This window comes from Lissotriton vulgaris, unplaced genomic scaffold (genome assembly GCF_964263255.1).
Source record: "Lissotriton vulgaris unplaced genomic scaffold, aLisVul1.2 SCAFFOLD_3016, whole genome shotgun sequence".
In the NCBI taxonomy this organism is placed as follows: domain Eukaryota; kingdom Metazoa; phylum Chordata; class Amphibia; order Caudata; family Salamandridae; genus Lissotriton; species Lissotriton vulgaris.
The window spans coordinates 153106-166740 of NW_028246033.1; the positions used below are offsets into that span (position 1 = coordinate 153106).

General features: G+C 46.9%; 1 protein-coding gene across 2 annotated transcripts in view; it reads right to left on the reverse strand.

Annotated features, from left to right (window-relative positions):
- Window positions 1–2493: 2493 nt before the first annotated feature.
- LOC147666163 (endonuclease domain-containing 1 protein-like) overlaps window positions 2494–13635 on the reverse strand; it is a 57677-nt gene continuing 46535 nt past the window's right edge. For both annotated transcript variants that reach the window (XM_086949254.1, XM_086949255.1), the window contains exon 3: window positions 2494–3458. In XM_086949254.1, coding sequence (XP_086805380.1) covers window positions 2856–3458 — 603 coding nt within the window. In that variant the 3' untranslated portion in view covers window positions 2494–2855. The remainder of the gene's footprint in view (window positions 3459–13635) is intronic.

Genomic DNA, 13635 nt, shown 5'->3' on the forward strand with positions numbered 1-13635 from the left:
TTGAGCCCCTGTGTGCGTATAAAAGGATCAAGCTCCTTCCAGTCAGTGTGCTACTTCATACACTACCGAAGGGTGTTGTGTGAATGTAGTTCCACCTCATGAGGTTTAATAAACGTTGTCTTTTCTATTCCTGTTTCTGTGCCAACTTCTTCCTATTGGTCTAAGGACTCTGTGCAGAGAAGGGCGAATCCCTTGCACTGGTAGGCCTTGCTGAGGCTCACCACCACAGAAGGTAGGAGTTAAATTGTTCCCGCATGAAACATTAGAATTGCGTGATTATGACACTAAAGCAAGAGATCTACCGGCCAGCCCTCTCAGCCAGCCACAATGTTCCTCCTCACCCACTGGCTAGCCGCGCCCCTAAGGTAGACTACCTGAAGTGAAGAACCAGAGAAGGGTTTTACAATCTTGATTTTTGATGAAATAGCGACGTCCGGGTCAGGGTAATCCCCACTACCCACAGGAAGTGAGCATATAGGGGGCGTTGTTGCCTTAGTGGTAGGTAGACTATTGGCTACTAACTGCTGTTTCCCTAAACAGCCTTAAATTGAGTATTTAGGGGTCCTTCAACACCACATCCCTAGATTCGACTGCCGGGGAACTGAAGAGGACAAAGAAGAGCAGACACCACTAGAACCAAGGACCTTCTCAGAAACTGGCACCAAACCCTGCCTCCTTAAGAATTACAGAGCCCTGACTCATCCTGCAAGGGTGCATCCTCTGCAACTCTCATAAGACTATCAAGCACTTGGGCAACCAGCAATCATCTCCCTTGAAGTGGAGGAGCCATCTCTCCGCTTCCGCAGACACCGGCCGTATCTGCCCTGTTCATGGTGTTCCTGGCCATCGGGCCCACTGGGGAAGCATCACTTCAGGAAGAGGACTTTGTGGCTCTAGGAGAACATCCACATCTCTCAGCTGAGTTTCGGGACGCTAGACCCTCCAGGAGCTCCTCTGCACCAATACCCTGAGTACCGGGGTACTTGCACCAGCCAAGGCTTGCTTCTTGTCCAGCCTGACTCCACCGCCATGTAAGCCTTCTTACATGACAAGGGACATCAGGACAGAAGAGACTGCCGACTAGAGTGGTCCTACTGTCTTGTTTTCTCCCCTCTGCAGATATTCTGACAACCATGAAAGCCTTGAACTCCAGTGGTCAGGCTACCAAGATCCTCAGCATCCGAGCTCCACAGCCCGGGTCCGTGATGTGTGCTTGTGTTCTCTTGGCCTGGGGCCTCTATGACCTGAACCCCCATTTTGGGTTCACCCGGATTTGCCCCAAATCCCTCTTGACATCGGTGTAGTGTTTGAGGTTACCATCCTGACCAGCACCTCTGCACTCGGACAGACCAGGGCAGGTATAGGGAAGCTGCTGGTTGCACTTTGGCCCCTGGCCCCCTAGCACCTTAAGGTCTGAAGGGCATCTCCGAATTTGGTTACAAGTGCCTGCTTGCTATGTGCGTTTTTCTCCCATAGGATTGTAGTGTTCGAGGCTCATTCCTCAAAACCGTTATTCGATTTATTGTGCCATTTTCTTCTAAAATATATATTGCTGCATGTACATAAATTAGTCTAAAGAACTTGGGGCATATGTAGGTAATTTACATTTTGCGATTCTCAAATAGCGATTTGTAAGGAATCGCTATTTGAGAATTGCAAAATGGAATGTAGGTAATAATTCACAATTTTTTTGCAAATCCTTAAAATTCCTTAATTGCGATTAGCAAATTGCGGATCACAATTAAGGAATGAATGGGGATACATTCTCAAATTGCGATTTCCTGTGATTAAATCGCAATTCGAGAATCGCAATTCCAAGGGTGCCAGGGTGTCCAAAGGACACCTGTTGCACCCCTGGAATGTGCCTGTAAGTACATCTGACGCACATACATGCCCTTAAGCCATGTCTGTGCGCCACATGGCACTTTGAATTTTTAAAAAAATGCATTTTGACAGGAAATCGCAAAATAACATCTACTTGGAGTAGGTGGTATTTTGCGATTCCTTAAGCCAAAATCGCAATTTAAAAGGCACCCCTACATAGCATTTAAGGAATCGCAAAATTGCGTTTCCTTAAATGCTTGAGCAAAAGAAGGAATCGCAATTTTTGTGATTCCTTATTTTGCTATGTGGCACCTACATACCAAAATGCCGTTTGCGATTTGCAAACGTCAGAATTCTGTGAATTCCGGTGTTTGCGAATCGCAAACGCCTTCCTACATATGCCCCATAGTGTCTAAATTCTTATGAAAATCTACTTTTATTTTACAAATGTGTCTTTGATTTCTTCACGACATAAAAAGCCAGCTTTTTACACTTTCAGTTACCATCGCCCACAGGGTCAAGATCTGTTCCTCTGCTGTTTTTTTTGGATAATCTCGCTACAGATGATGGATATTTGCCACTGTATTTTGATTCAAAGAGCTATTCTGGCATCACAGGTGAAATCACGATCACAATTCTAAATTCAGTCAATGATGATAGGTTGGATAAGTTTGAAAAGCGTTATTCTCAATAAGAGATTAGTAAATTTATTTTTATTCAAATGAATCAATAAATCTGTAGTAAATTTACAGAAATCTCATAACACGTCATAATTAGAACAAATAGTCAAATAATGAATATTTCTAAGCATCTCACATTAAGGTCAAGCTTTCTAGATCGCAGGATGCAGATTTCAGCAACATTCAGTTCACTTTAGTTGAAGAGACGTGCATTGAAGCATTTCTATGGCCTGAACTAATATCTACGACTGCTTAATGCAGGTTGTACATTTTAAATGTGTCTCATTTCTGCTCTACATTGTACGTTAAGCATTGCACATTTAGCTGCTAATCTACATATTTGCCTTTTAATTACTGGACTCTATCGGTAGCATTTATTGGCAACAGGCTATGATCATCTTCAAGCTCAAAGTAATTGGGCAAAGTGTTTATGGGGCAATCCTTATGGAACAAGCTGACACCTCGGTTTGTGTATTTGCCTATTTCTTCCTGTAATTTATTTATAGTGATATCGTCTACTGTGCTTGCTTCAACATTGTCAGCAATAACAGCCCAGGATTTCACCCCCTTCGCTGTGGTAATACAGCAGGCGGCAGCCCACATCTTGCTGGGCACATTAACCCTCCCATTCGATGTCGGTTTCTTCCCAGGGATGACTCCTACAATGGCGTAAGTCGTTTGGCATCCGTTAGTGTGTCGCCTCATTGTGGCGTCTTCATACTCTTTCCATTGGTGCTGGTTGAGTGTACTGTTCTGTGGCACAATGTTGGTCAGGGTGCAGGTGGACTCGGAGGCGGATCCGTCTAGATGGTGTGAAGCGGGGTTGAGGTGTCCTCGGTCATAACCTGAGTCTTCATAATCAGAGTTAACAGCCTGGCTTGTCGCAAGCTTGTTTCTTTCAATGGTTGTGAGGATCTCGTCTTCCATGTCCTTGCTGTTCTTGCGGTCCACAAGCTGTAAAATATAAAATGGGACAAGTGGTCAGAAGTCTTCTCAGATGACTCTTATTTTACATTTATTCCAGCTATAGACTTGTTATTTTTTGTGAAAAAGACATCATATGTACAGGCAGTTGTGTGTTTTTCTTTCACATAAAGCATTTGGCAGCTAAGCAGTGAAGCGGGGGCCCAGTAGGCACCTAAACCTGAAATGCTGTTTCCTCCAATGCATGGGCGTAGGAAGTGTGGGGGACGCGGGGGATGTATCCCCCCCCCCAGATTTTGGAGTGGGGGGGACACGGGGGACAAGGGTGGGGGGGACGAGGGGACAAAAGAATTTCCCCTCTCCCTTCTGTTATTCAGCAGGGCCATTAGCAAGGAAAGCTACCTAATGGCCCTGCACTTGACCTGCCTGGAGCCAAAGAGGCCCCGCCCTCTGCCCTTTGTTATGCTGCAGGAAGGCTCGGTGTTCTGGGAAGGGCAGAGAAGGGGGGGGAACTGTCTCTTTTCCTTCATACCCATTTCTGTCTCTGTCTCGCTCCTCCTTAAGTTCTGATTTCAAGAGCTCTTATGTACTCTCTCTTGCATCACCTTTTCTTTATTTGTTTCTCTATGAAATGGATCCAAAATAGGCGGACTCTTTGGCTGGATATTTCCTCATTTACTGACCGTTTTATAATTCCAAAGAAAAACCTCGGGACGGAGAAAAAAAAATGAAATACCGAAATAAAGCAAAACAGAGTGGTCAGCAGACAGGCCAGATTGTTATTTACACCCACACATATTAGAACCACTTTACAGAGTTTGCCAGTGAAAGCGCTTTCTTTATTTCTTCTTTCTTTAAGCAACATTGTTTTCCCAGGGTGGGGAAGTGAACCATTCCTAAAGGGACTGCAATACCTGGTTGATTAGTGAAGTGGAAATGTTTAATACCAGCGTTTTCAACTGTTTTAATTATTTTAGCTCATAAAATGTGTACAGCGGCTCTGTGTTTGGGGATGTGATTTTTTTTTAAACCAAACTGCTTACATTTTGAAAGGATATAAGCAATGGACATTGAAACGGTTCCCTCCCTGGTCCTGTTGCCATGTCCTGATTTTTTCAGGAAAAATCACTTACATTTCTGAATAATGAGTTTAAAACTGTTAAGGTAACCATGTTGTTCCTGAATACATTTCACATGATTTGCTTATTCTTGCATTCCTTATGAGTGTTTGCTTTTTTCAGGGTGTTCTTCATTTTTTTCAGGCAGCATTTTACTGTTGTCTTGTGCATAATTAGAATTTAGTTGCAGCACAATTGAGTTGTAGCTGAAGGCAGTGCAAGTTTCTCTCAGTGGGGCACTATGGTCTTCAGTGTGGGAGAGGATGTGGCACTCTGGCCAGAGCTGCTGAATTTGGAACTGTCGCACCATTTTCAGCCTTCATGACCAGTCCACCAGACCGTACTCCTGACCGATCTCATTCCGATGCTACACCTTAGAATGACCGATAGACCTTAGAAGCCCTGGTGTCTTAGCACCCGCAGGTGGACCCTAACGGTGGCAAGTGTGAGTTAACCTTGAAGGCCTGTCCACCACAATCCATACTGCAGTTCACCTCCAGTCTTGCGAGCAGGCATACGAAAAAGCACACCCTAGATTGACAGTGACTGTCACTGAGGTCACAAGATCCTTGAGGCCAGTCCACCGCATCCATTGGTTCCTCAATTGGCCATTTTTCTGCAGTAGTGGTGCAACTTACCAGGGGTTGGCAATGTAGGATTTGCGTGCACACCAAACTTAGGGGGTGATTATAATGGAGGAGCAACCGCCACATCACCCCGTCAGTGGCGGTCCCACCGCCATCGGTGACTGCATCTATGCCAACCATATTACAATGGCGGGTGGTTCCTTGGTGGTCGGAAAGACCAACCGCCACGCACCCGACTGGCTCCTTGAGCCCGCCAGTGCGGCGGAAGGGCTTGTGGTTCCTACAATGCTGGTGGTACCTACCAGGCACCACAGTAAGGATTACAATACCCCTTACCCACTTGTCTATCCATGGCAGTTCACCCACCATGAAAATTTGGTGGAAAGGGACATTGGAGGCCCATAGCGGGCCCCTTTCCCCCAGTCCCAAGACATTGGACCTGGGGGGCATCTAAAAAGCCCCCCTACATATCACTGCACCATGTGGCAGGCACCACATTGTGCCTGCCACGTAGTGCAGTGATATATGTAACATGTCCGTTTTTACATTGCAGCAGATGATGCAGCCAGCATCGGCGAACGCCATAGTGGCGGTCGCATTGAAATGCCTATCTTGGGGCCGCCACCTTGAAGGCCATCGGTCCCATTCCCCGATTCGATGGTGGACGGACTGAAGTCCGCCTGCCTTTTGTAATCAGCCCCTAAGTTTGCAAACTTCATGGTCTCTGCTTCATGCACAAACACTTTTAACATGTGCAGCTTTCTTTCAGGCCACTGGAGTTATGCAGCAATGGAGGCCAAAATTATGTTTGCTGTGTTGACTACATGATGCAACAATAAAAAGGCTGCAGTGTGATGCGGTGCATTTTATGATACTTTATTATTTTAGCATATTTATACATACTAACAGCCTCTGCAAAGCCTTTGCCTCATTAGTACCTGTGTAACATACAAATGCAGCAGAGGGAAAGGTGACCAGTCAACCTTTGCAAAGGGCCCTGCACTTCACAGAACATAAGACACATTTCTTTTAGTAATTTTTGATCCGTTTGTGCTACAAAATTGTTTTGGGTCAAATTGATAGATTATGCAGCAGATGATGTATTATGTGGCAAATATGATACAGCCATAGTTAAGTTGAAAACATTTTTCCACTTAACTTAACTTTGCCCCAGCATTGTAGTTGATCAATTTATAAGTTCTTCAAACCCAAAAGTCGAGATTGGGCACAATTTGCATTTTAAAAGCAGTCCTACAACACAGGGCTACTTTTAAACTGACCTCAGGCTTCAGCAGTGCACACATGCAAGCGCAGAAAGGGCTGCTGGCCTCTAAACTGCCATGCCCTATTATATTCTAGGGACTTAAAGGTAGTTCTAATCTCCCTGCCCTATTATGAACTAGGGCCTTATAGGAGAGGTCATGCCAATCATAGGGGTACCCTAATCCATAGTGCTCCCTAGTGTATGAAGGTGTTTCACAGTATCTTTAAGTGTCTCTTTCAGAATAGCACTGGCCCTGTGCCTGTTCAGGCAGAGGCCAGGGTCAGTCAGAGTCAGGTACCACCAGTACCAGTCAGCAAAACGTTGGGGAGGGCACAGGATGGCTTTGCAACACTAAAGAAGCACAAACTCAGAATTTAAAACATAACACCATGATTGGGGGGTTTTCTTTAATAATCAGAATTGATTTCTTTCCTAATGAACCCATTTTCCAACTTTAGGATAAGGAAAGACTGGGGAAAAATCATAATGTTCTAATCTATACCATGAAGTTTTCATGCAGCTCTTTGTTGACGGTTAATAGTTCACTGTTCAATGTTAGGATTTTAACTTATAAACTGCAAATACCAAAATAATCTCTCAGACAAAAGCAGTAACTCACTGACCAATTTACATGATATCCATTTTGTGATCTGCGTGCTACACATTCTTTGCAGCAGGCATATTAACCCACTGTGTCTACCTTACCAAGAGTCAAAACTTCCACTAGAAAAACCTTAGATCTCTCTCAATAAAGAACATTAATCACCAACGTTATCTTCAGATTTTTATTGTTGCCTGAAAATTGCTGGAGACCAGGAATGCAGCAGCTGGCACTTTTCAAATCATAATGCACTTGCAAACACGCCGCCCCCACCCTAAGTCAGCGACCTATGTTTGCTTGGTGCAGCAAGGTTCATATACATGGTTCTTTAACTTTTGATCTGATTACTATATAAATGTAAATAACAATAAAGCATACATGAAAACTGTGACAACATGCCTGCTTTTCTCAATATTTCACTTCGAAAGTATGCAATTGTATTTGTTTAACGGGCAGTGATTTGTATAGGGTCACTGGAAAGTCCACAAGGTTGTCCCTGTCCCCCCCAGAATTTTAGTGTCTCCTACGCCCCTGCTCCAATGGATTACATTTCATACTTGGAGAAGGTTCTTACTCAGTTCCCTGATTGCACCTGGGCAACCCTGCTTTATAAAAGGACAGTTGTGTTTATTCTCAGTGTTTCAAATATGACATGAACCGTATTTTGGAGCAATAAGATGGTTTTATATAGAAGTGCCTTTACATGAAATGTCCTTCTAGTGACGACAGAGAGCCAGTGGTGTGTACTGATGCTGGTGAGAGACGTGACATCTTTGCCACCCTCTGCACCTACTACTCCATGCCCTCGAGAAGGGGCAAAAGGCAACAGTGTCATAGCGTACTTTGTAAGTAGGTAATGCCCCTGTGATAGCGGGTGGGCGATGAGGAGCAAAGGTGACCCAACATGCCAGGCAACATAGAGAGTTGCGGACACTGCTTTATCAGCTGATCACCTAGAGATGGTTCAACACAAACGAGTAGAATCCTCCAACTAAGAGCCTATTCAGCAAAATACTCTCTGTAGCTTGTATGTCAGAATATTGTTAGCTAAATATTGTTTAAGAGAAATGTTGTTTACAAAAATGTAGTACCCCAATGGGTGTAGATTTTGTCTTATGAATTCCGATGGCACATTATTTTTTAAACACCTTTAGGACATGGTATTTTTGTGACGATAGGCTGGTACCATATCCTGTACAGTCAATCAATCAATCAATCAGGGGTTTAAAGCTCGCTACTCACCCGTGAAGGTCTCAAGCCGAAGAGGCAGTTCTTAAGGCTCTTCCTGAAGGTGTGCAGAGTGGGGAAGCATCTGATGGTGACTGGGAGCTCGCTCCAGGCTTTGGGTGCGATGTAGGAGAAGGCTCTTACACCCACTCTGGTTCTGCGGATGGGCTGGGTTACTGATAGGGCGAGGTCGGCAGAGCGTAGGTTCCTTTTGGGTACGTGGAAGGAGACTCTTTCATTGAGGTATTTGGGTCCGGTGTTGTGGAGGGATTTGTAGGCATGGGTGAATAGCTTGAAGGTTCTCTTCTCGACGGGGAGCCAGTTGAGGTCTCGCAGGAGTTGACTGATGTGCTTGTGTCATGGGATGCCGAGGACGAGTCTGGTCGCGGTGTTCTGGATGGTCTAGAGTTTGCGTAGCAGGGATTTGTTGATTACTGTGTAGACGGCATTTCTGTAGTTCAGTCTGCTTGTTATGAGTGCGTGGGTGACTGTCTTCCTCGCTTCGAGGGGATCCACTTGAAGGTCTTGCGGAGTATGTGGAGGGTGTTGAAGCAGGTGGAGGTGACGATGTTGATCTGTTGGGTCATAGTGAGGGTGGAGTCGAGTATGATGCTGAGGTTTCGCCCATGGTCCGTGGGGGTTGAGGGGTACATGGGCAGAGGGCGATGAGGAGTTGTCCCAAGCGGATGGGGTGAGCCCAATGATGTGGGCCTCTGTCTTCTCTGAGTTGATTTTCAGACAGCTGCTGCTCATCCAAGCTGCAACGTCTTTCATTCCTTCTTGGAAGCGGAGTCTGATGTTTTTGGGTCCTTCATGAGGGAGAGGATGAGCTGGGTGTCGTCGGTGTAGGATACAATGCTGAGTCTATGCTGTCTGACGATGGTGGCGAGGGAGGACATGCAGATGTTGAGGAGAGTGGGGTTAGTGATAATCCTTGTGGAATGGCGGGATTCTGATCCTTTTGGCTCTGCCAGCGAGCAAAGGGTGGAGCCAGTCGAGGGAGGTTCTCTGTATTCTGGCGTCATGGAGTCTGGCTCTGTAGAGTGCTGTGTGCGGCGGTGTCGAAGGCTGCGTAGAGGTTGAGTAGAATGAGGGCTGCGGTGTGGCCTTGGTCAAGGAGCATGCCGATATCGTCTGTGGCGATTATTAGGGCAGTCACGGGTCTGTAGCTGCTGCAGAAACCGGATTGGGAGGGGTCGAGGACGGAGGTCTCTTTGATGAAGTTTGTTAGCTGGGTGTTGGCGATCTTCTCAGGGACTTTGGCTGCGTAGGGAAGGAGGGAGATGGGTCAGTAGTTCTTCGGGTCCACCCGGTCTGGAGAGGGTTTCTTGAGATGGGGCTTGACTTCTGCACGTTTTCAGTCCCTGAGGAAAGTGCCAGATTCGAAGGAGGCGTTGATGGTGTGTCGTAGCTCGGGCGTTATGACGGCGACGGCTCTGTGGAAGATGTGCAGGAGCATGGTCAGTGGGGGCGCCTGAGTGAGTGTTCTTCATGGTCTTGGTGGTACCGGGATCCAGGCGGTGATGTTGGGCTGGCTGTTGTCACTGGAGGGAAGGGTGGTTTCTGGAGTCTCCTCACTGAAGTTGTCATAGAGGGCCTTGAATTTCAGTTGGAAGTAGGAGCCAAGCTTTTTGCAGGGGTCCTGGGAGGGAGTGATGCCCGAGGCTTCGCTGGGGGGTTTGGTGAATTGCTGGACGATGTTGAAGAGTTCCATAGAGTTGCTGGAGTTGGTGGAGATTTTGTTCCGGATGAAGGTCTTCTTTGTGGATCTTATGAGTTGGCGGTATTCTGTCATGGCATTCTTGTAGGTGGTCAGGTCTTCTGAGGTTTTGCTGTTTCTCCATTGTTTTTTCGAGTCGTCTGCAGGAGCGTCTGGCTCCTTGGAGGTCAGAGGTGAACCAGGTGGCCTTCATGGGCATTGTCTGTCGGTGGTGCAGAGTGGTGTGAGCTTATCTGCGCAGTTGGTGATCCAGCGGTGTAGTTCCTTGGCTGCAGAGTTGGCGTCGGTCGAGGCAGGGGGTAGGATTGTGGATGAGGGTGGAGTTGAGGTGCTCCTCTGTGACCTTCAGTCAGTACAACATGATCATTTTACCTCTAATAGGAAGACTACAATCTTGAAAGTTAACCCATGATTTAAGCCCATGTGTCACCTGTGCTGAGCTCCCTGCTCTAGCTTCTGCTTGAGGTCTGCTCTTCCTTCATGATATCTGCGTAAGTTACAAAGCTGTGCTGCAGCAACCTCGGGGCTACCTGAAAAACACAGGTGCATTCACAGGTGGTATTCCTTCTGTGTTCAGGAAAGACATTCTAGGCTGCAGATTACAAATACCAGAAAACACAAACTGAATCATTTTCTCTTAGAAGTATTGAAACGGTCTTAATTCCAGTCTGAGATTAGCAACCAATATCTCACAATATTCCCCTTCAGAAAATATTCAAGGCGCCATCATTGTCTGGGGAGTTTTATTCAAAATGCATTGATTTGAAGGAGATACAAAAAAAGAAAAAGTGTTTCAGGCTACACCTGTCCCACATTGCTGACATGCCAATGAATAGGAAGCTACTTTTTAGCGCTCAGCTCTAGGCAGCGTGCACGAACTGTCTCAAAAAGAGACATGTTGTATCTGCTCTGTGGGCTTCAGCCCAACCATAGGCTTCCGATTTGCTGGCTTCATTTTACTCAATTATTTGTTATCCCATTTGTCCATTGCATGCATACGCCATGGCCCTTCCAGAGTTTATCCCTGCCCGTAAGCAGCGACCAACTACTCCTAAACATATGCAGCAGTCATTTTAGGGCTTTGTTTCGGGACACATTTTTTATTTCCTTAAGAGCATTTTTCACAAGCGCAGCTGTTTTTTTTTTTTACTCGTATCATTCTCAGATGCAACAGTTGCACCTAAACTGGCCTGACTGCTCCTGTTAAAGGTAAACCCTCTCTCTCTCTGCCCTGCCCTCAGCCGGGGAAGGAGTGAAGCCCTCGGTCTGTCGCTGCCGCTCTAAAGGCGCTTTCACCGGCCTGTCCAGGATCACAAGTATCGCTCAGTGCTTGGGGGATCGCCGCCAACGGTGTGAAACTTCTGGTAGGATGATTTCGATTTAATGGGAAAAAGACCTTAGCGCTTGCAGAACTCTGGATAAAATGAAAGTTTCTGTCTGCAGCTCGTGTTCACAGATGCCGGAGTTTCCTCCGTTCGCGTGTTAGCAGGGGGAAGGGGTGAGGCGGGTGGCCTGCGTGATTCACTCGCGGGAGCGACAATTGCTGCCAGATGGTGGCGCGCGCTCCCGCAAGTGAATCTCGCAGAGTGAAATCTCAGGTACAAGCACATGTAAACGGAGGACGTTTTCTCCTAGTGTAGAGTCCAGCCACCCCCTAAACTGGGTGCACCTCCTTCAAAGCGCACTTACGCTATGATTTAGGAGCGTACCATGGGGGCTCTGGGAGGGGCGAGTGGCTGGTGTGACTCAAATGTGTGCAGCGGATGTGCACGCGGACCGTGGTGCGTCCTATTGGCTATGCCAATGCTTGTTGTATTTTGAGTTTGATCCCTTAGACCCATCCAACGCAGAATCAACTGTTGCATGTCCGATATCCTGCACTCGTACTGCCTGCAGTCCAGCAAAAAATTGTCAGTGAAACTATCGGATTTTTTCCAGCGTTGCAGTCTTGCCGCCACTCTGTCAGAATTTGCGTGTTATAGAGACTGCGCGTGACTCTCCTGATGGATGTCTGAAAAACTGGCAGTCACTCTTATGAAATGGTTGCACCTTATGTGATGGTTGATTTGTCACACACTAGATTATTTTCGCACCCCGTGGATACATAGGCGCATTTTGAAACACTCCGCATGTGTTACTAAAAGGCTCTGCAGACGTGAAAACTAATGAAGAGATGCGAGAGTTTGGCCAAATGGTTGGGATGCCTGGGTTTCAGCAGCAATCTGTCCCTAGCTCACAGGCGTGTTGTTAAACAAACACACTTGGGGTGGAATTCGTTAAGTACGTGTGCTTACTTCCCAGGCAGCGGTTTGTCTCTGGCCTCAGAATGTCATGTTAAATGTGGGATGTACGAATTTACAACGCATGCTATTACACCGCGTGCCGTTACAACGCGGTTTTTTCAAAGCAAGTCGTTACCACGACTTGCGTTGGAGGGGGTGCAGACTTAGGAATTTTTTGATTTACTATTCCAACACCAGCCTAAGTACAGTAGGGAAGGTGTTGGATAGTAAATTAAAAAATTCCTTGTCCTGCAGCGCCCTCCAGCGCAAGTCGTGGTAACGACTTGCGTTTTAAAAACCGCATTTTAACGGCATGCAGTGTAACAGCCGCGTCGTAAAGGCTGTTCCCCTACATGTGTTTGTTTGCATACTTCGGAGGTAGCAACTGTGCCGTCTTCTGAGGCAGGCTGCCTCCTGGGTTATAATTCTACCCTGTGCATAAAACGGGTAGTTTTATTGTCGCATTCTATCCCCTGCCTACTAGGACTTGCGTGCTCCCCTAGTTTGTTGTGGCCTCCTGTGTGTGGGGGTGGGGTGATGAGGGGATGGTCGGTTTACATACTCGAGGCAGCATCTAACAGCTGTTATTTTCCCACCACATGTACTTTTCTCTACGGTCCACAGGCTTATAAAGCCGCACGTGGGCTGCTATGTGGTTTACTTTACTTTGAGACATAAAATGCAGTTACATCTGTCTAATGCATCCGTTTAGTCACAGGCCAACAGGGCAATTTAGGCAGCTCAAACACTGGCAGAACGTGTATTTGTGAGCGTACTTGCACTGCTGCTGTTCAAATGGAAAGCACAAACTAGGCTACATTTTCGGCCCGAATGTGTATGTAAATCGGTTGCAAAGGCGAACCTGGGCTCTCGGGCATTTTTTTCGCGTTTTTTAAAGAAGGTTCAACAGAAGACCAAAGTGGTGGTGTTACTTTTGACAAAACCTTCCTGTGGTGGTCTTTTGGTTTCCAGTCAGTGACAAGAGGGCAACCAGAAGCTTTGAAAACAAGACGGAGGGCATTGCTGTGGGGAGGGGGGAGGAGAAATGCGACACGGCCGCAGCAGGGGGTGGAGCGGGGAGAGCGGCGATGAGGGAGAGACACGGCCTGGCAGCCGTGAATAGTGTGAAGCAGCAGGGGCCTTTGAAGTGAAGCTAAGCTTCACTTCAAAGGTGTGGGAGGAGTGCGGCTGAGGCAGAGCGCACGCTGGGGGAAGCTTGTGGGGCGGAGCGAGAAGAGCTGCTGGGGAACAGATGGCTGGCGATTTGATGATGTGCACATGCATTTTAGGTCAAAGCGCACGGGCACAGCATCAAATCGCCAGTCTAGTTAAACCTCTGTTTAAGCCCCTATAGTCTCGCTCCGCTCAATGCGCATGCGCATTGAGAGGCGAGACCTAAAAAGGATTA